This window comes from Haematobia irritans, chromosome 1 (genome assembly GCF_050003625.1).
Source record: "Haematobia irritans isolate KBUSLIRL chromosome 1, ASM5000362v1, whole genome shotgun sequence".
Lineage (NCBI taxonomy): Eukaryota > Metazoa > Arthropoda > Insecta > Diptera > Muscidae > Haematobia > Haematobia irritans.
In genome coordinates, this window is record NC_134397.1 from 193394198 (window position 1) to 193416652 (window position 22455).

The 22455-nt window shown below is 30.9% G+C and overlaps 2 protein-coding genes across 22 annotated transcripts in view; one reads left to right on the forward strand and one right to left on the reverse strand.

Annotated features, from left to right (window-relative positions):
• Positions 1–22455, forward strand: part of Syp (synaptotagmin binding cytoplasmic RNA interacting protein) — a 529002-nt gene that overhangs the window by 174036 nt on the left and 332511 nt on the right. The window lies entirely within an intron of this gene.
• LOC142222317 (uncharacterized) lies at positions 8482–19051 on the reverse strand. Its single transcript, XM_075292375.1, has 2 exons — positions 18863–19051; positions 8482–12932 (listed from the first exon to the last, which is right to left on the reverse strand). Exon 2 carries the CDS (start codon positions 12891–12893, stop codon positions 8619–8621), a length of 4275 nt encoding a protein of 1424 aa, XP_075148490.1. The 5' UTR covers positions 12894–12932; positions 18863–19051; the 3' UTR covers positions 8482–8618.

Below are 22455 nucleotides of genomic sequence, written 5' to 3' on the forward strand. Positions count from 1 at the left end.
TCAATAATACATAGTTCTACTACATCCGAAACGTTAAGTTGGATATTTTTTTGCCCCAATGTTGGGCGCCAATTTTCTCTTATCTTATGTGGAATGACCAGTGTTTGGCGTTTTGTCGCTCTAACTAATATTTGTCATCGAAAATTGTTTCATAACCTGTTGCATTCGAAACGTTAGGTTGCATATTTTCTGTGTCCAATTGTTGGGCGCTAGCTTTCAAGATGATCAGTATTCGGCTCCTTGTGTGCCGTAACTCATCCTCATCCTCATTATCATTAACATAACTTTAAATTTACTGTAGAATATGTCTACAACATCCAAAACGTTAGGTTCGATATTTGCTGTGTCCAAATGTTGGGCGCTTTCACTAATATTTATCATAGAAATCTGTATATTATTCTGTTGCATTCGTAACGTTACGTTGGATATTTTCTGTGCTCTAATGTTGGGCGCCAAGTTTTTCTGTCTCATATCGACTGACCAGTGTTCGTTTTGTTGCGCGCTCTAATATTTATCATCGAAAGCTTTTTCTTATTCTGTTGCATTCGAAACGTTAGGTTTGATGGTTTCTTTGTGCTAATGTTGGGCGCCAGGTTTCTCTGTCTTATGGCAACTAATCACAATTCGGCTCGTTGTGCGCTGTAACTCATCTTTTTCATCGAATCATTAACGTTTCAAGTTATTGTACAATATGTCTATAATATCCGAAAGTTTAGAATGAGTACTTTCTGTTCCCTACTGTTGGGCGCCAGGTTTCTCAGCCTCACTCGGCTTATTGTGCGCTCTACCTCATCTTATTTTATCGAAAGTTTTGAATTCTTCAAATGGTATAACGTCATCACCCGTCAACGACTTGGAAAAACGGTGCAGAATTCCACACTCTGCCAGATGTGGGGCGCCAAGTATTTCTGCCTTATGGCTACTCACCTTTTTCATAGAATCATTAACATTTCAATTGTAGAATATGTAGAATATTTCTCTGCCTCACTGGGTTTATTGTTTTATCGAAAGAGTTGAAGAGTCGATTGTACAACGTTATCACCTGTCAAAGAAAAACGGTCACGAATTCTGCACACTCAGCTTGCAAACGTCCTACGACTCAGCAATGAAGATCCAGATCACAGGAGTGTTTCAACGTCGATTCGATGTAGAAACACCAGAGACTGCGGAGAATAACCAAATGCAACTGCAGGATAACCAACTGCAATCAATTTGCAAACATTTCTACATTCCGGTATATATTGAAATGGTTATTGGAAATGATCAGCTTTCTAAGCTTTCTACTTACAGGCCTTATACAAACATCCCAAAAAGCTTTCTCTTATACATGGTCCTCCATATCATCCACATAAATTTGTATACCAATGATACCCCACAAATGCTTATGTTTACTAATTCAGTAGGGGTGGTTTAGGGTATGATATAGTTTTAGCTCTTTAACTACCCAGCAAAAAAAGCGTCGCCAAAAAAGTAATGAAAATGTTCTGTTTGGATACGGAAGTGGTGCAAAATTGACGCAGAAGCGATGAATTTAACATGGGCTTGTCATAGGACGGAAGTGGCGCATTTCAACAGCCGTTGCACAGAATTTGCATCACTTCTTTAGGTGGGATCCGAATTCAATGTTTTGGATGTAAATTAAAAAATTCGGTGATATTTTGTCAAATAAATAACTTTTATAATTTTTTATAATTTTTAATGGATTCGAACGCTTGTCGGAAACGTTTGACCTCAAATACTTTCAAAAATTCACAATTTTTTCAGATTGGATTTAGCATTTTTTTCGAGAAAATTTAAATGATTTGTACTATTTTATGAATTCTTAGTCTGTTTTTAACCTATTTGAAACAAAAAAAGTTAAAATTATCCATTAAAAGTATGAAAAAACCGAGTTGTAAAAAATTGAATTAAAAGAACTTCCTGGGTAGTTAAAATAAAGAACATCATTGGGAGTGCATCTTCTGGAAGTGCTTTTAAAGTTGTGGCTTTTGGAAGAACTTCCAAATTTTTTTGCTGGGATCCCAAATTTTAGGTATCATATTTTATGTGCCCTACTGTTGGGCGCCAAGTTTCTCGTGGCGATTGACCAGTATTCGGCTTTTTGCTCCTCGCCTTTTTCATCGAAAGCTTTTTTATTCTAGAAATATATTTCAAAATATGAACAGTATATTGCCTTCGTTCGGAACATATTGATCTTCCGATGAAATTGTCTCAAATTTCCGTAGAAGGTTTGGACAATGGGTCGTGTAGGTTTTATGAAAAAAGACGCTATGTTCCACTTTAATGTCACAAATTGATTCTTCATCCTCTTCTAGGCTATCATCAATTGTTCCATTGAGTTGTTTACTAATTTGTGATGATGTAGAAGTTTCCGTTGATGGTTGCAATCTTTTCCTGCGCTTTGGATATCTCTCAGATGATTGCGATTATTCCTTATCGCCATCAACCGATTGTTTTGTACTTGTTTCAGGTGCCATACCTCGATTTATCTTAGATATTTCTTTAGAAGAAGATTTCATTAGTTTAACACATTTATGTTTGTAGAAATTTTGATATTTTCTATTGATACAATATAAAACTTGACCACATTTTCGACAATATACATAATCTTCCAATAGGGTTCCATCATCATCTTGTAAAATTTCGGCCATAATATCCCAAATGTATCCGGAGCCCTTTCGCAATGGTGATATGCTTAAAATATTTTTATCTATGAGTTTAGTAACTAGAGGGCAATTCAATTTATCAGTGAAATGATCCAAAGGTTGTTTAGAATTAACAATTTCCTCTAAAAGATCGTCAATATCAGTAGATAGAGAAAACTTTTTCGACGAAGATTTCTTTGATGTTATTGGATCTGAGGTAGATAATTCCAGAAATTCTTCGTAATCTTCTGAAGAGACTTCTTGTTTATCATTTACTTCAGATGATTTCGTATCAACCAACATCAATTTTTTTAGCCAGTTCTTCATCTTCATCACAAGTCGCATCCTTTTCAGTATATTTATTGGTGAAATTATCTAAAGGTTGTTTTGAATTAATAATTTCCTAACAATCAAACAACAATCAATTTCCTAACATAACAATCAAATTCTATGGCAATATAGTTGAGTTCCATAAGTTGGTATAATCAGAATTTTTGTATGAAAATATGTCGTCAATAAACTCAATACTGTTCAAATTGAAAAAAGCACCAAAAGCACTAAACTAAAACGCCAGAAAGCACCAAGTTGGTGCTTTTTTGGAAAATGCACTAAAAAACCAATTTGGTGCTTTTTGGAAATCAAAAAGCACTAAATTTGGTGCTAATAGCACCAAATTGACGTCACTGAATGGGTGAGTAGAAATAGAGTTACCAAGTTTCTTTTATGTTTATACAAATTATGCTTAAAGATCTACTTTGCCGTTTCTGTGTTCCTTATGATTGTGTTGCACATGGCTGCAAAAATTTAACATTCCTTAGCTCTCTCTGTTTGTGTGTATTTCAGCCCGTTACTCTTACTGGTCACTAGTCAGGTAATAAACAATACAAATCAGTGATGACATGTTTTCATTTATTTTGCCGCAATAACCAAAAAACCAGCTATGGCTAAGCTTCATAAGCAATAGACCGTATTTGATATATGTTTGTATGTGAGATAATACAAGTTAAATTATAACGTGTCATTATCGACATGGATTTGAAAACAGGCCTTTGTGGAATTAAAAATAGACCTGAGATGATTGAGATTAGAAAATGTACTGTATATTTCTAATAGTTTCAACATTACCAGGTAGATGATATTGGCATTGCTTGCACCTAGGGTCAGTTGGAAATAGGATTATTCTTATATGGGATGTGTAAGAGGTGGAATTAGGTCTCTACACTGACATTCCCTTTAAAAACCATAAATTCACACAACGTACGGTAATTCCGATTACTGGGAATAAATAAAGGAATTTTTACATTATATTTCCAAAAAATATCAAAATTTTTCCGATTTTATTCGAAATTTGAAAATGTTTGATGGTCCAGATGGTTTTTAAAGAAAATGAAATAGTTAGTATCACATTTGCGTAAACAATTCGACCGAACCCACGGAAATCAAAATTTAAGATTAAAAAATTGCACTTTACATGTTGCTGACGACTTTCGCTCAATTAAAAAAAAATGTATTGTTACCACGGTTGCCGCAGTTGGTAGAATTCTAAAAACATGGTACGATTTCCGTAAACAATTCGATCGAACCCACGGAAATCAAAATTTAAGATTAAAAAATTGCACTTTACATGTTGCTGACGACTTTCGCTCAATTAAAAAAAAAATGTATTGTTACCACGGTTGCCGCAGTTGGTAGAATTCTACAAACATGGTAGATTTTTTAATGTTTGGTAGATTGCTAGAATTCTGAAGCTTTGGTAGATTTTGCAACATATTCCTCTCCAACTAAGAAGTACTTCACAAACTTTTATAGATATATCTTTATTCTTATTGTGTTTTTGTTTTTTCTATAGAAATAAAATTTTGGCAACATTTTCTATAGAAATAAAATTTTGGCAAAATTTTCTATAGAAATAAAATTTTGACAAAATTTTCTATAGAAATACAATTTTGATAACATTTTCTATAGAAATAAAATTTTGACTAAATTTTCTATAGAAATAAAATTTTGATAAAATTTTCTATTGAAATAAAATTGTGACAAAATTTTCTATAGAAATGAAATTGTGACAAAATTTTCTATAGAAATAAAATTTTGAGAAAATTTTCAATAGAAATAAAATTTTGACAAAATTTTTTATAGAAATAAAATTTTGAGAAAATTTTCTATAGAAATAAAATTTAAACATTTTATTAGAAATAAAATGTTGACAAAAATTTCTATAGAAATCAAATTTTGACAAAATATTCTAAAGAAATAAAATTTTGACTAAATTTTCTATAGAAATAAAATTTTGACACAATTTTTTATACAAATAAAATTTTGAGAAAATTTTCTATAGAAATACAATTTTGACAAAAATTTCTATAGCAATAAAATGTTGATAACATTTTCTATAGAAATAAAATTTTGACACAATTTTCTATAGAAATAAAATTTTGACAAAATTTTCTATAGAAATAAAATTTTGACAAAATTTTCTATAGAAATAAACATTTGAAAAAATATTCTATAGAAGTAAAATTTTGACAACATTTTCTATAGAAATAAAATTTTGACAAAATTTTATATAGAAATAAAATTTTATATAGAAATAAAATTTTGCAAACATTTTATATAGAAATGTAATTTTGCAAAAATTTTGTATAGGAATAACATTTTGCAAAAATTTTCTATAGAAATAACATTTTGACAAAATTTTCTATAGAAATTAAATTTTGACAAAATTTTCTATAGAAATTAAATTTTGACAAAATTTTCTATAGAAATACAATTTTGACAAAATATTCTATAGAAATAAAATTTTGACAAAATTTTCTATAGAAATAAAATTTTGACAAAATTTTTTATAGAAATAAAATTTTGACAAAATTTTTTATAGAAATAAAATTTTGACACAATTTTCTATAGAAATAAAATTTTGACAAAATATTCTACAGAAATAAAATTTTGACACAATTTTCTATAGAAATAAAATTTTGACAAAATTTTATATAGAAATAAAATTTTGCAAACATTTTATATAGAAATAAAATTTTTACAAAATTTTCTATAGAAATTAAATTTTGACAAAATTTTCTATAGAAATTAAATTTTGACAAAATTTTCGATAGAAATAAACATTTGACAAAATATTCTATAGAAGTAAAAGTTTGACAAAATTTTCTATAGAACTAAAATTTTGACAAAATTTTATATAGAAATAAAATTTTTGATAACATTTTCTATAGAAATAAAGTTTGACAAAATTTTCTATAGAACTAAAATTTTGACAAAATTTTATATAGAAATAACATTTTTGATAACATTTTCTATAGAAATAAAGTTTGACACAATTTTCTATAGAAATAAAAATTTGACAACATTTTCTATAGAAATAAAATGTTGACAACATTTTCCATAGAAATAAATTTTAAACAAAAATTTTCCATAGAAATAAAATTTTGATCCAAATTTCTATAGAAATAAAATTTTGACAACATTTTCTATAGAAATTAAATTTTGACAAAATTTTCTATAGAAATAAAATTTTGAAAAAATTTTCTATGGAAATAAAATGTTGAAAAAATTTTCTATAGAAATAAAATTTTGCAAAAATGCGTTTTGTTTGTTATTGTTGGCTTCTCTTCAATCGTTATTGCTGTTGTTTTGATCTCAGCTTGAAGCCATGCATTGACAAAACTACATGTGTAGCTTAACCAATATATATATATAAATAAAAGTTTGCAAAATAAACATTTGACAAAATATTTTATAGAAATAAAATTTTGTCCAAATTTTCTAAAAAAATAAACTTGTGACAAAATTTTCTACAGAAATAAAATTTTGAAAAATTTTTTTATAGAACTAACATTTTGACAAAATTTTCTATAGAAATAAAATTTTGACAAAATTTTCTATAGAAATAAAATTTTGACAAAATTTTCTATAGAAATAAAATTTTGACAAAATTTTCTATAGAAATAAAATTTTGACAAAATTTTCTATAGAAATAAACATTTGACAAAATATTCTATAGAAGTAAAATTTTGACAAAATTTTCTATAGAAATTAAATTTTGACAAAATTTTCTATAGAAATAAAATTTTGACAAAATTTTCTGTATAGAAATAAAATTTGGACATAATTTTCTGTATAGAAATAAAATTTAGCAACATAATATTTTTTGTTTCGTAGTTTTTGGTAAAATTTTCTCCAAATTTTGTTAGATTATTTTTGGCTCGATTGACAACCGTTATTGTTACCCGCTCATGAGAAATTTATAGTGAGGTTATGGTTTATTGCATTTCCAATGCTATTTTTGGAATTAAAAATTCCATATCCTTTAATTTTGAAACAATTCGTAACGGAAGTTGTTTGTTTGTATGTCCTAGAAATCGAAAAGGTGTTTCCAAGAACTCATTGCCTACAAACCCATCTCTTATTACCAAGGTGGACATTACAATTGATCTTTCACTGCGGGAAGGATAACAAAAATTTATGTAATAGTAAAAAAACTTCCAATTTCAGCATTAGAACAACGGTGCAATTTTCGACATTGTTTTTTTTTCTAATTTTTATTAATACTAAAATATAAAGGAAAATTAATATATGTTTACAAAAATACTTATACATATTTAACACAAATTTTATTATAACTATTTAAAAATATAAGATCATGGCTCTATTTTGGATTTAGGCTATTTTTCTTCTGTGTAATAAGGTTGACCGCTAAAGATGCAGTTTCTTCTGCCATTGCAGTTGCTTGCTGGTATCGAATGTATTTGAGAAGCCAATTTTGTTAAATTTCGATAATTAATGTCATTCTGAATCAATCACTGTATAAAACATTGAATTGATTGTTGTTCGAAACTAATGCGAATATTTTTCCTGAAATGGAACCTTGGAAATTGAGCTTCAGTATATCAGTAAAGAAAATTTCCTTAGCATTTTTTTTCGCAATGTGGGACAAGCTTGTGCTAAATTCTGAGTATTAGAGGTCGATAATCTGTTATATGTGAAACACGACATTGCTATAGTTCATCGAAATCGTTTGGATCGTTCCTCTCTGCAACATATGTGATTATTTCCTAAGGATTTGAGCTAAGACATTCCAAATAGGACTTCGGTTTTGCCTTTTTTCGGGCTATAGTATAGACTTCATTAAGAATTTGAATAGTTTCCCTACTATTTAATTGTGGGTCTAGGGAAGATGTAGAAGCTTGGGAATGGAGAAACTTTTTCGGATCAATTGAATCTATAGAAGATGAAATTTTTTTATCTGGGTTGAAGGATTGACCATGTTTAAATTTCTTAGAAAAATTAGTTGGCTTCATCATTTCGGCTTTCATATTGTTCATATTTGTTTCATGTGATTCCACAGTTTCTTGTTCATCTTCATCTTGCTGTATTTTCCTCTTCGAATTTGAATTTTCTTGCAAGGATTTACAATTTAATCTATCAGAATTCGTAGTTATGAGTTTCTTAGTTTCCTCCAAGAATTCGCAATTGTTTGCAGAATCTTTTGATGCAAAAGGTCTTGATTCCCTGCGATTCTTAGTTTCCCCCAAGACGCCACAAATTTTTGCAGCATCTCTTGATGTGGAAGCTCTTGATTCCTTGTGATTCTTAGTTTCCTCCGTGAAGTCACAAATTTTTGCAGCATCTTTTGATTTAGCAAGACTTGGAACCTTGCGATTCTTAGTTCCCTCCAAGAAGTCACAAATTTTTGCAGCGTCTTTTGATGTAGAAGGTCTTGATTCTTGGCATGTCTTAGTTTCCTCCAAGAAGTCACAAAGCTTTGCAACATCTTTTGATGTAAAAGATCTTGATTCCTTGCGATTCTTAGTTTCCGTCGTGAAGTCAGAAATTTTTGCAGCTTCTCTTGATGTAGAAGGTCGTGATTGCTTGCGATTCTTAGTTTTCTCCAAGAGTTGGCAATTGTCATCTTTGTCATTGCTGTCCTCGTCATTAGAACTACCATAGTCCATAAGATTTTTATCTTTCCGCAGAATATTCCTCATACTTCGTCTGAAATTCTTCATCACTCAATGATCGTGATGGTTTGTTCAAAGGGTCCTTGGCCTTGTCCTCGTTATCTTCACGCATAGATTTCCTTAACTCTTTACTGCATTTATGTTTATTGAGATTTGTTGGACTATGACTTGAACAAATTGTACCACACTTAATGCAACACATATAGTCCTCTACAGGGGTTTTATCCTCCTTTAGAATTTTTCTCATAATTTTCCATAGATAACTTGTACCCTGTTGTTTGGTCAAGGTGTAAATACCTTTATCAAGCTTTTCGGCTATGTCAAATCTTCGTAAATTCGATGTATTATTTCTGAAGGCATATGACTCATCATCGCCGATAATATCATTTATCAGATCCCTATAGCATTGATGTTTATCTTGTTGTGATCCATATTCAGAGAATACTCTACGACATTGATTGCAAAACACATAACCCTCAACTAGAGTTTTATCGGCCTTCAGTATCCTTTGCATTATACGTTGTACATATTTTTTTGTAGTGTACCAATAGGTCAAGGTATAATTGCCATTTTCAATTTGATTGGCTATTGCCAAACACTCAGCTTTGCTTTCATTTTGTAAATACTCTTTTTCAGTGGCCCTCTTCAAAATCATACTGCATTTGTGCCGTGTCCGGTAGAAAGGATAATCCATCAATACTGTGTTACATTTAGTACACCATGCATAGCCATCAACGGGCCTCTCATTCTCATCCACAATTCTTCTTAAAATTTTCCATACAAAACTTCTGCCACAGTATGTGGTCAAGGTGTATAGCCCATTCTCTATATTCTCGGCGATTTTAATAAGCTTCATATTATTGCCATATTTTTTTACCGCTAAATCATTTTCATATTCAATTTGTAAAATATCTTTCTTACTGCAACATATATGATTATTTAAGGTGTCCAAATCTATGTATGTCAAAACAGATTTACATCTTCTACAGTATACATAACCAGGCAGGACACTATTATCATTCCTAACGATTTCAGCTAAGACATTCCAAATAGGACATCGGTTTTTCCTTTTTTGCGATATAGTATAGACTTCATTACTAATTGTAATAGTTTTTCTATTATTTAATTGTGCGTCTTCAATTCTCCAATCCTCATCGCAAGCAGAATCTTTATGAGATATATTATCATCATCAGCATCAGCATCATCACTTCTTACAGTATTTCCTTTATCATTAGTTTTTATGGCGGAATCATGCCCAAGATCATCTTGGTTCGAAGAATTTTCATCTGATTCAAGTCCAATAACTTGTTCACCTGTCATTGTACAACCAAGCTCAGTATCTTCAATTTTGATATTGTCCCAAGGGAGATCTTCTTTATCTTGTTCTGAATTAGTGAAAGATTTATCATTTATCATACCTTTGGAGGAAGAAAAATCTATGTCTGCAATTCTCCAATCCTCATCGCAAGCAGAATCTTGGCGAGATCTATTATCATTATCATCCTCAACACTTACAGTATTTCCTTTATCTTTAGTTTTTATGGCAGAACCTTGTCCAATATCATCTTGGTTCGATGAATTCTCATCTGATTCAAGTTCAATAACTATATCACCTGTCACTGTATAACCAAACTCAGGCTCTTCAAGTTTTATATTGTCCCAATGAAGTTTGTCTTTATCGTGTTCTGAATTAGTGAAAGATTTATCATTTATCACACCTTTGGAGGAAGAAAAATCTTGGTCTGCAATTCTCCAATCCTCATCGCAAGCAGAATCTTGGCGAGATATGTTCTCATTATCATCACTTATTACAGTATTTCCTTCATCTTTAGTGTTTATGGCAGAATCTTGTCCAAGATCATCTTGGTCCGATGAATTTTTATCTGATTCAAGTGGAATAACTTGTTCGCATGTTATTGTGTAACCAAACTCAGTACCTTCAATTTGTGTAATGTCCCAAGGAAGTTCTTCTTCATCTTGCTCTGAAGTAGTGAAAGATTTATCATTTATCACACCTTTGAAGGAAGAAACGTCTAGATCTTCAATTCTCCAATCCTCATCGCAAGCAGAATCTGGGCGAGATATATTCTCATAAAACTCATCATCATTTATTACAGTATATTCTGTATCTTTAGTTTTAATAATAGAATCTTGTCCAAGTTCATCCTGGTTCGATGGCTTCTCATCTGATTCAAGTTTAATAACTTGTTCACATGTTATTGTACAACCAAACTCAGTATCTTCAATTTTAATAATGTCCCAAGGAAGATTTTCATCGTCATCTTGTTCCAAATTAGTGAAAGATTTATCATTTATCACACCTTTGGAGGAAGAAAAATCTTGGTCTGCAATTCTCCAATCCTCATCGGAAGCAGAATCTTGGCGAGATATATTCTTATCAGAATCATCACTTATTACATTATTTTCTTTATCTTTAGCTGTTATGGCAGAATATTGTCCAAGATCATCTTGGTTCGATGAATTCTCATTTGATTGAAGTTGAATAACTTGTTCGCCTGTCATTGTATAACCAAACTCAGGCTCTTCAAGTTTTATATTGTCCCAAGGAAGATCTTCATCTTCATCTTGTTCGGAATTAGTGAACGATTTATCATTTATCACACCTTTGGAGGAAGAAAAATCTTGGTCTGCAATTCTCCAATTCTCATCGAAATCAGAATCTTGACGAGATATATTCTCATCCTCATCATCGCCGTCGTCCTCCTCTGCTCTCTTTTTAAATATCGATCTTTTAAACTCCTTATAACATTTGTGTTGATATAAATTCGAGGTATTCAGACTGAAATAGACTTTACGACATTTTATGCAAAATACATAATCCTTGTAAATGGTTTTATCTTCTTTCAAAATCAACTTCATCAATTTACTGAGATAACTTCTACTTTTCATAGAGGTCACCGTGTAAATGCCTTGGGCTATTTTTTTGGCTATTTCGTTCCCTTCAGCTCCCAAAGAGTGTTCTGTGCCTTCTTCAATCTTCTTCTTCTTCAATAATGATTCTTTTAAAATCTTACAACATTTATGAGCATATAGATTGTCGACATATGTCAAGCAATATACATTTCGGCATTCGATGCAAAACACGTAGCCTTTTACAAGAGTTTTGTCATCTCGTTGAATATTTTTAATAATTTTCCAGATATAGCCTCGTCTTTTACGTTCGATCAATGTGTAGATACCTTGTTGAATTTTCTGGGCGATTTGGGCGCAAAGTTCAGCTTTTTTATCGTCCTCGTCTTTGCCCTCGTCCTTGCTATTTTCCCGAATAGATTTCCTGATCTCTTTACAGCATCTATGTTTATGAAGATTTTTCCCGTTATTACTGGAATGAACTGTACCACATTTTATGCAACACGCGTAGCCCGTGTAGGTTCCATCCTCCTTTAGAATTTGTCTCATTAATATCCATACATAACTTCTACCCTCATGTTTTGCTAAGGTGTAAATACCCTTTTCGAGTTTCTCGACTATTTCGCATCTTCTTATATTCGATTTATTATTTTTATTATCATCGTCTGTACTATCGTTGGTGGTGGCATTTTTTAAGTCTCTATAGCATGGATGTGTATTTTGTTGTGATGCATATTCAGTGAATACTGTACGACATTGATTGCAAAACACATAACCCGCAACCAGAGTTTTATCGGCTTTTAATATTCTTCGCATAATACGTGATACATATTTTTTAGTAGTATACCAATCGGTCAAAGTATAAGTCCCATTTTCAATTTGATTGGTTATTGCCAAACGCTCAGCTATCCAATCCGGCTGCTTTACAGATTTTTTTGCTAATGTTCTCTTCAAATCATTACTGCAGTTGTGACTCGCCCGATTTGATTTAGAATCCAACAAGACTGTGTGACATTTAATACACCATACATATCCATCAATGAGACTGCTACTCTCATCCACGATTTTTCTTAAATTTTTTCCTAAATTACGTGATCTACAGTATTTGGTCAAGGTGTATACCCGATTTTTAATATTCTCAGTAATTTGAGAACTGTCACTCAGGTTTTTGGATGAATCTCCCGAATGTGCAATACTTATAAATTCTTCCTCCGTGTCCAAGTCTATGTCCATGTCATCAGCATTTGTTTGTGAATGTTGCGGTGTGTAACATCGTTGTTGTTGTTGAACAGAAATGTCACCCAGGTCTTTAGATGAATCTCCTGAAGGTTTTATACTTATAAATTCTTCCTCCGTGTCCAAGTCTACGTCCATGTCATCATCATTTAATTCATCGCACTTCATTTTACCTTAATGGATTTTCATCAATGTTTTATTTATGATCTATATTATTAGTATAAAAAAAAAATATAACAATATTATTTTTTTATATTAAATTTTTGGATTATATGGATGAATATAAATGAGTCCCTCTATGTTAAACCTCAAAATATTAGTAATAAAATTTTAATAAACTTAACTATAAAATGTATTGATCTTTTTATCAATAATTGACGGTAATTAAAAAACAATTAATTATTTCAATTGATTAATGTAAGCACAGAAAAAAATTTCACGAAAATGTTTCCAATTAAAATTTTTTAATTAAAACAAAAATCAATCACAAAAATTAATTGAATCAATTAATTTGTTAATTGGATCAATTAATTTTTTAATTGGATCAATTAATTTTTTAATTGGATCAATTAATTTAGTAATTGAATCAAAATCAATAGAGTTCTATTCTGACCAAAAATACATACTTGTGCCAAATTTTAAGTCGATTGGACTAAAATTTCGACATAGACTTTGATTACAAAAATGTGTTCACGGACAGACGGACATCGCTATATCGACTCAGGGACCGATCCTAAGCAATATTGCCAAAGACATCTTATGTCTATTTCGTCTCCTTCTGGGTGTTGCAAACATATGCACTAACTTACAATACCCTGTTCCACAGTGTGACGCAGGGTATAAAAATAAAAATATGAATTTGTGCATACATTTATGAACACTTCCATGAAATAGATGTACGTTTACATAATGTTCTTCAAACTATTTCATAAAATTCATAAACTTTCACATAAATTATTCCCAAAAATTACCGGTTTACAATCAGCGTAAGAGTATCACAACAAAGTGTTACTCTCTTATATATAAAATGCGAGCATTGTTGCCAGTATTTTCCGGACTCTTGTCCCCAAAATGGAACGCTTTCATCCCCGAAAATCCCCAATAAATTTTTGGCAAGTTTTTTGATAAAGACAAAGTAAGTGAATAGACTCTGCTGTAAAAAATCCGTAATAAATTTAAAATTTGGAAAAATATAAAAAATAATTATAATTTTTTACATCATCCGATACACAAGCCATCATAATTATTGGTAAAAGGGTCAGCGAATTTTTGCGCCTTATGCAAATTGTCTACTAAATGTTCGAGAAATAAAAATGGGAGTTCGGTCATCATGTGTATTTTTGAATCGAAACTTAGTTCTAAATTGTCAAAAAATAAAAAAATAGTCTCTTGACTTTGAATTTGAAAGCTATCCGGACAAAACACTGTCTTCTGGTAGTGCATACCGGGCGAAATATATATGGAAGATACACATATGGTCAAAATAATAAGTACACGTTCGCATTTTTTCTTCTTTGTCCTAACTCTAATATATTTTTTAATTTGGTGTTGTAACTACGTCATGTAACTAAAGTTCAATATTGGCAGCACCGATTCAATAAGAAAAAAATCGCAAAAATGTCATTATTTTTGTTTCCTGTGTTCTCTTTGTGACGAAGCGCTTTATTTGGTTGGTCATAAAAAAAATGAGTACATTGTGCGTTTTTATATGAAAAGGTTTAAAGTTTGCTACTGTGTTTTTAGTGGCGATGATATGAATGCAAATTTAATAAAAACAAGTATATACGTCCGTGAGTTCGGCCAGGCCGAATCTTATGTACCCTCCACCATGGATTGCATAGAAACTTGTACTAGAGACTGTCATCCTATATCAAAAACTCGGGTTGCGGTAACATTTGCCGAAGGCAAGGTATCTTAAAACTTCTTAACACGGTCTTCTCAATTGTAAGTTAGTCCATACGGGGTATATATTGAACAAAAAAGGCCGATTAAATACGTAAATAATTCAGTTTGACAAAATATTCTATAGAAAAAAAATTTGATAAAATTTTCTATAGAAAACATTTGACAAAATTTTCTATAGAAATAAAATGTTGACAAATTTTTCTATAGAAATAAAATGTTGAAAAATTTTTCTATAGAAATAAAATCTTGACAAAATTTTCTATAGAAATAAAATTTTGACAAAATTTTCTATAGAAATAAAATGTTGACAAAATTTTCTATAGAAATAAAATTTTGACAAATTTTTCTATAGAAATAAAATCTTGACAAAATTTTCTATAGAAATAAAATTTTAACAAAATTTTGTATAGAAATAAAATTTTAACAAAATTTTTCAAAAAATACAATTTTGACAAAATTTTCTATAGAAATAAAATTTTGACAAAATTTTCTATAGAAATAAAATTTTGACAAAATTTTCTATAGCAAAATTTTCTATAGAAATAAAATTTTGACAAAATTTTCTATAGAAATAAAATTTTGACAAAATTTTCTATAGAAATAAAATTTTGACAAAATTTTCTATAGAAATAAAATTTTAACAAAATGTTCTATAGAAATAAAATTTTGACAAAATTTTGTATAGAAATAAAATTTTAACAAAATTTTTCAAAAAAAAAATACAATTTTGACAAAATTTTCTATAGAAATAAAATTGTGACAAAATTTTCTATAGCAAAATTTTCTATAGAAATACAATTTTGACAAAATTTTCTATAGAAATAAAATTTTGGTAGATTATTTTTGGGGATCGGCTATATATAACTATAGACCGATATGGACCAATTTTGGCATGGTTGTTAGCGGCCATATACTAGCGCAATGTACCAAATTTCAACACGTTCCATATTTCAACCGAATCGGATGAATTTTGCTACCCCAATAGCTCCGGAGGTCAAATCTGGGGATCGGTTTAAATGGCGGTTATATATAATTAAGACCGGTATGGACCCATTTTTGCATGGTTTTAGAGACCATATACTAACACCACGTACCAAACTTCAACCGGATCGGGTGAATTTTGCTCTTCCAAGGGGCTCCGGAGGTCAAATCTGTGGATCGGTTTATATGGGGGATATATATAAGTATGGACCGATATGGACCTATTTTTGCATGGTCATTAGAGACCATATACTTACACCATGTACCAAATTTCAGCCGGATCGGATGAAATTTGCTTCTCTTTGAGGCTTCGCAAGCCCAATCTGTGGATCGGTTTATATGGGGGCTATATATAATTATGAACCGATTTGGACCAATTTTTGCATGGTTGTGGGAGATCATATACTAAAACCATGTACCAAATTTCAACCGGATCTCATGAATTTTGCTCCTCCAAAAGGCTCCGTAAGCCAAATCTGGGGATCGGTTTATATCGGGGCTATACGTAAAAGTGGTCCGATATGACCCATTTTCAATACCATGCGATCTACATTAATAACAACTACTTGTGGCAAGTTTCAAGTCGATAGCTTGTTTCGTTCGGAAGTTAGAGTGATTTCAACAGACGGACGGACATGGTTAGATCGACTCGGAATTTCACCACGACCACGAATATATATACTTTATGGGGTCTTAGAGCAATATTTAGATGTGTTACAAACGGAATGACAAACTTAATATACCCCCCATCCTATGGTGGAGGGTATAAAAAAGGCCGATTAAATACGTATATAATTCAGTTTGACAAAATTAAAATAATATTTTGACAAAATTTTCTATAGAAATAAAATTTTGACAAAATTTTCTATAGAAATAAAATTTTGACAAAATGTTGTATAGTAATAAAATTTTGACAAAATTTTCTATAGAAATAAAACTTTGGCATAATTTTCTACAGAAATAAAATTTTGACAAAATGTTCTATAGAAATACAATTTTGACAAAATTTTCTATAGAAATAAAATTTTGACAAAATTTTCTATAGAAATATATTTTTGACAAAATTTTCTATAGAAATAAAACTTTGGCAAAATTTTCTACAGACATAAAATTTTGGCAAAATTTTCTACAGACATAAAATTTTGACAAAATTTTCTATAGAATAAATTTTTGACAAAAATTTCTATAGAAATAAATTTTTGACAAAAATTTCTATAGAAATAAAATTTTGACAAAATTTTCTATAGAAATAAAATTTTGACAAAATGTTGTATAGTAATAAAATTTTGACAAAATTTTCTATAGAAATAAAATTTTGACAAAATTTTCTATCGAAATAAAATTTTGACAAAATTTTCTATAGAAATAAAATTTTGGTAGATTAGTTTTGGGCATCGGCTATGTATAATGTAGACCGATATAGACCAATTTTGGCATGGTTGTTAGCGGCCATATACTAGCGCAATGTACCAAATTTCAACCGGATTGGATGAGCTGCGAAGGTCAAATCTGGGGATCGGTTCAAATTGGGGTTATATATAATTAAGACCGGTATGGATAGGGATGCCAGATTTTGAAGAGGCAAAAAGAGTACATTCAGTTTATAAAAAGAGCACATACGAAAAAAATAGAGCACACTTTTTCAAATAAAAGAAAAACATTTAATTCCAATTTATTGAAATATAATTCATTTAAACATAACAAAAAGGTTCATACCATAAACATAAAATAACCCACATTCAACTCAAGCTTATTTTCTTACAATACTTTGTAAGTTATTTTTTGGTGTTTTCGTGAAAAACGTTATTGAAGAAGTTTGTTTACATTTAGAACAGAGTACAAAGTGAAGAAGCAACATCGGCGTGCTCTTCTACGACTCTGATATATAAAGTAACACACTATTTAATTAGAAAATAACGGCTAGGAAAATCTCTTTGTGCGACATTTACGTATTTTCAGTTTACTTTTCCCATTTATTGAATCGCGTTGGATTAATATTAGATGTGATGCATAAAAAGCGCACTTAACTAAAAATAGAGCACTTTCACGTGCTCTTTTGACCTGTCTTGTTTTAAGAGCACATTTTGTAAAAAAGAGCACATGTGCTCTTTAAAAGAGCACGTCTGGCATCCCTAGGTATGGACCAATTTTCGCATGGTTGTTATAACAAAAATTTGGTACTTGCACGTGCCAAATTTCAACTGAATCGGATGAATTTTGCTCATTTATGAGGCTGCGAATCGGTTTATATGGGTGCTATATATAATTATGGACCGATGTGGAATATGAAACGTGTTTACATGCCTCTCGAAATCAGATACATAATGTCTTTGAAAATAACATGGTTGCAACATATATGTTAAATGTGCATCGTCCAAAAATAAGTTTTTGTTCTAGAAAGTAACCATATTGCCTACCGTCTATCGCTATGATCAGGGCTGCCAATAAATTTTCCTGAAAAATCCTCTATTTTTTCGAAAAAATCGTTATAATTGGAACTTGCATTTAAAAAATCGGCAATGTAAATAATATTAAAATAAACCATATTTTTGGATTAAAAATAAAATAACAGTAAATAATTATATAAAAAAACAGAAAATTAACATGCACAACTATGCATTTCAATATAAAAAATATTAAAACAAACAATATTTTTATGAAATGCTATGATATTTAAAATTAAAAATAAAAACTAATTTTTCTACTATTTAGTTCAGTAAAATTTCCATTTGAAAATACAACAATCTATCCTTAGTCAAATCTTTAATATGTTATGTTAATATACTTCTTCGAAGTTGAGTTTAACATAGAACGACTCATTGTTTGCTAATACGATGTTAAGTTTGCTTTCCTCTATCTTTGAAGTAAGGCATGTAAAGTATTTAAAAACATTTATAGTTTAATGAAATGATTATCAATATACCTAAGATATTGGATTGCTGATTTTGAGGATTTTGCATCTTAAGATTGAGTTTTTTTAATTAACGAAACGTCGATAAATTAGATCTGTATCCCAATATTTATTCCGAAGCAACACCAATATTTTTGCATAAAGTAAACTTTTTTTTTTAATATCTATTTTATACAATCCTATAAAACTTCATAAAGTTTGTATTTACTATAGAATATTGCATAATAAAGTCGTTTTTCAAAATCAGCGTTTTTTTCAATAGTACGGTTTGACATGGAATGACGCGTGGAATGGCATCACTGTACTTGTTGTTATAAATGTATGGCTCTCATTTTCTTACGTTTTTATTTATAAATGCTCTGCTGAGGTTTTGTTTCCTTGTAGTTTTTGACTCCAGCCAACTTTACTATAATTGTTTTTCTATTATATATATATGATATTTACTTTTTAAACGTGCGTTCATCAACAATTGATTAATGTTTTTTCATCACTAACTTTATATTTCACAAATCCACTTTGTCAAAACAAACCGAACACTTCAATGACTGCAGAATAACTACAAAACATATGGATGAGAGAGCATTAACAAACTACCCAGTGTTGCCAACTCCCCAAGGCCAAAAAGCACCAAAAATATATTATAAATTCTAACATACCACCTTCCACCACAAAATCGAAAATTAAATGCTCTACTAAAAAAAAAAAAAAAAAAAAACTTCCGAAGATGTATTATGAATTGAATTTTAAGAAGTTAAGGTGGGTATTAAGATCGAGTTTAGCTGCTAAACTAGTCATTTCTTCACAATTACTTTTCTTTAATAATTCATTTTAAGGAATACAAACTTTGTGAAAATTTGCTTTTGGCTATTCCCCATTATAATAAAATTTGCAGCAAATATGCATAATTTTATACCGTTTTTACTGATATAGTTTTCACTTTAGAGGCAAAACTCGAACTTAGTACTCACCATTATGAACCGCTATTTAAGTATACACTTTGATCAGTTTTAATGCTTTCGTCCAATTCATTTTGATCAGTCATGTTTTTCAACTTTCAAAATATTAATATATGGAAGAAGTCTATTGCTTATTCCAATTCTGCGTGCTTTTGTGAATTTAATACAACGTTTTTAATGACATCTTTACCAAATTCAAAAATTCGCCACTCATCGTTCGAGTTTCCTACAGAATACCCTAAATAACAACATTAATTAAAAAACAAGTATATACAGCACTAAGTTCGGCCGGGCCGAATCTTAAATACCCACCACCATGAACCAAATATTAGGGTATCATTTGAACTTGAGGACACTTCCCGAAGATAAATTTAAAGATTTCACCTATGGGGACTATATCAGATTCTGGATTTATAAGAACCATTTTTGTTTGAGTTTTAGAGGAATAATTAACATCTCTTGTAAGTGTGCAAGAAAATTATAAAATAACGTCTTGATTTGAAATCTTCTACACCCTCAAGAAGTGAAGTCGGTCTATATATAAAAACTTAATCCGATACACGTTTTTGTGAGCCTAAAATACCAGAATATTTACAATTTCTGGCAAATCAGATAAAAACTACGGTTTCTAGAAACCCAAGGAGTTAAATCGGGAGATCGCTCTTATGGGGGCTATACTAAAATATGGACCGATACTTACCGTTTTCGGCACACCTCTTTATGACCCGAAAATACCTCTAGATTTCCAATTTCAGGCAAATAGGATAAAAACTTCGGATTCTAGAAGCCCAAGAAGTAAAACTGGGAAATCGGTCTATATGGGGGCTATACCAAAATATGGACCGATACTCACCATTTTCGGCACACCTCTTTATGGTCCTAAAATACCTCTAGATTTCCAATTACAGAGAAATTGGATAAAAACTACGGTTTCTATAAGCCCAAGACCCCAAATCGGGAGGTAGTTTTATATGGGGACCATAACAAAACATGGACCAATACTCACAATTTTTGGCACACGTATTTGTGGTCCTACAATACCTCTAGATTTCCAATTTCAGGTAAATTGAATAAAAACTGCGGTTTCTATAAGCCCAAGAAGTAAAATCGGGAGATCGGTCTATATGGGGGCTATACCAAAATATGGACCGATACTCACAATTTTTGGCACACGCATTTTGGGTCCTACAATACCTCTAGATTTCCAATTTCAGGTAAATTGAATAAAAACTGCGGTTTCTATAAGCCCAAGAAGTAAAATCGGGAGATCGGTCTATATGGGGGCTATACCAAAACATGGACCGATACTTACCATTTTTGGCACACCTCTTATGGTCATAAAATACCTCTAGATTTCAATGTTCAGGCAAATTGGATAAAAAAATACGATTTCTATAAGTCCAAGACCCCAAATCGGGAGGTCGGTTTATATGGGGACTATATCAAAACCTGGACCGATATAGCCCATCTTCGATCTTGACCTGCCTGCAGACAAAAGACGAGTTTGTGCAAAATTTCAGCACGATTGCTTCATTATTGAAGACTGTAGCGTGATTACAACAGACAGACAGACAGACGGACATCGTTATATCGTCTTAGAATTTCTCCCTGATCAAGAATATATATACTTTATATAGTCGGAAATCGATATTTCGATGTGTTACAAACGGAATGACAAACGTATTATACCCCCGTCACCATTCTATGGTGGTGGGTATAATAATCAATACCAACTTCATAACAATCAAATTCTATATTTGGCAATAAATTTGAGTTTCTTCGGCTCTTGAAAGTCTAATCAAAATTTTTTTTATCAATTAAACTTAATACTGTTCAAAATAAAAAAGCACCAAAAGCACTAAATGAAAATGCCAGAAAGCACCAAGTTGGTGCTTTTTTTGAAAAGGCACCAAAAAGGCAATTGGGTGCTTTTTAGAAATCAAAAAGCACTAAATTTGGTGCTAAAAGCACCAAATTGGCAACACTGAAACTACCATATTACGCTCGCTCACTCATATAATGGGTGAGTAAGAATAGAGTTACCAAGTTTCTTTTATGTTTATACAAATTATGCTTATATATCTACTTTGGCGTTTCTGTGTTGCATGATTGTGTTGCATATGGCTGTGAGAATTTAACATTCCTTAGCTCTGTTTGTGCGTTTTTCAGCACGTTCTCTTAGTTCTCTAGTCAGGTAATAAACAATACAAATCAGTGATGACAATGTTTTCATTTATTTTGCCGCATTAACCAGCTATGGCTATGCTTCATAAGCAATAGAAATTACTTTGTTATATGTTTGCCAACGCAAGGCTGCAAAGTGGTTGTGAGACAATACAAGTTAAATTATATCGTGTCATTATAGGTTTGAAAACAGGCCTTTATGGATTGGGATTAGAAAATGTTTTGTATATTTCTAATAGTTTCAACATTATCAGGTAGATTATATTGGCATTGCTTGCACCTAGGGTCAGTTGGAGATAGAATTATTCTTATATGGGATGTGTAAGAGGTGGAATTAGGTCTCTTCTCTGACATTCCCTGTAAAAACCATACATTTACATAAATAACCCGTCCGCCGCACACAACGCAAGCCAATTCCGATTACTAGGAATAAGAAATTTTTACATTATATTTCCAAAACATATCACAATTTTCCGGTTTTATTCGAAATTTGAAAATGTTTGATGGCCCAAACGGTTTTTAAAGAAAATAAAAATTTAATAATTCGTATCACATTTACGTAAACAATTCGACCGAACCCACGGAAATCAAAATTTAATATTAAAAGAATTGCACTTTACATGTTGCAGACGACTTTCGCTCAATTAAAAAAAAATGTATTGTCCACGGTTCCCGCAATTTGTAGAATTCTACCAAATATGGTAGATTTTTTACTGTTTGGTAGAGTACCAGAATTCTTGATGCTTTGGTAGATTTTGCAACATATTCCTCACCAACTAAGAGGTACTTCACA

Coding starts and splice junctions, on each gene's coding strand:
- LOC142222317 (XM_075292375.1), bottom strand. CDS start 12,893: ATGAAGTGCGATGAATTAAATGATGATGACATGGACGTAGACTTGGAC.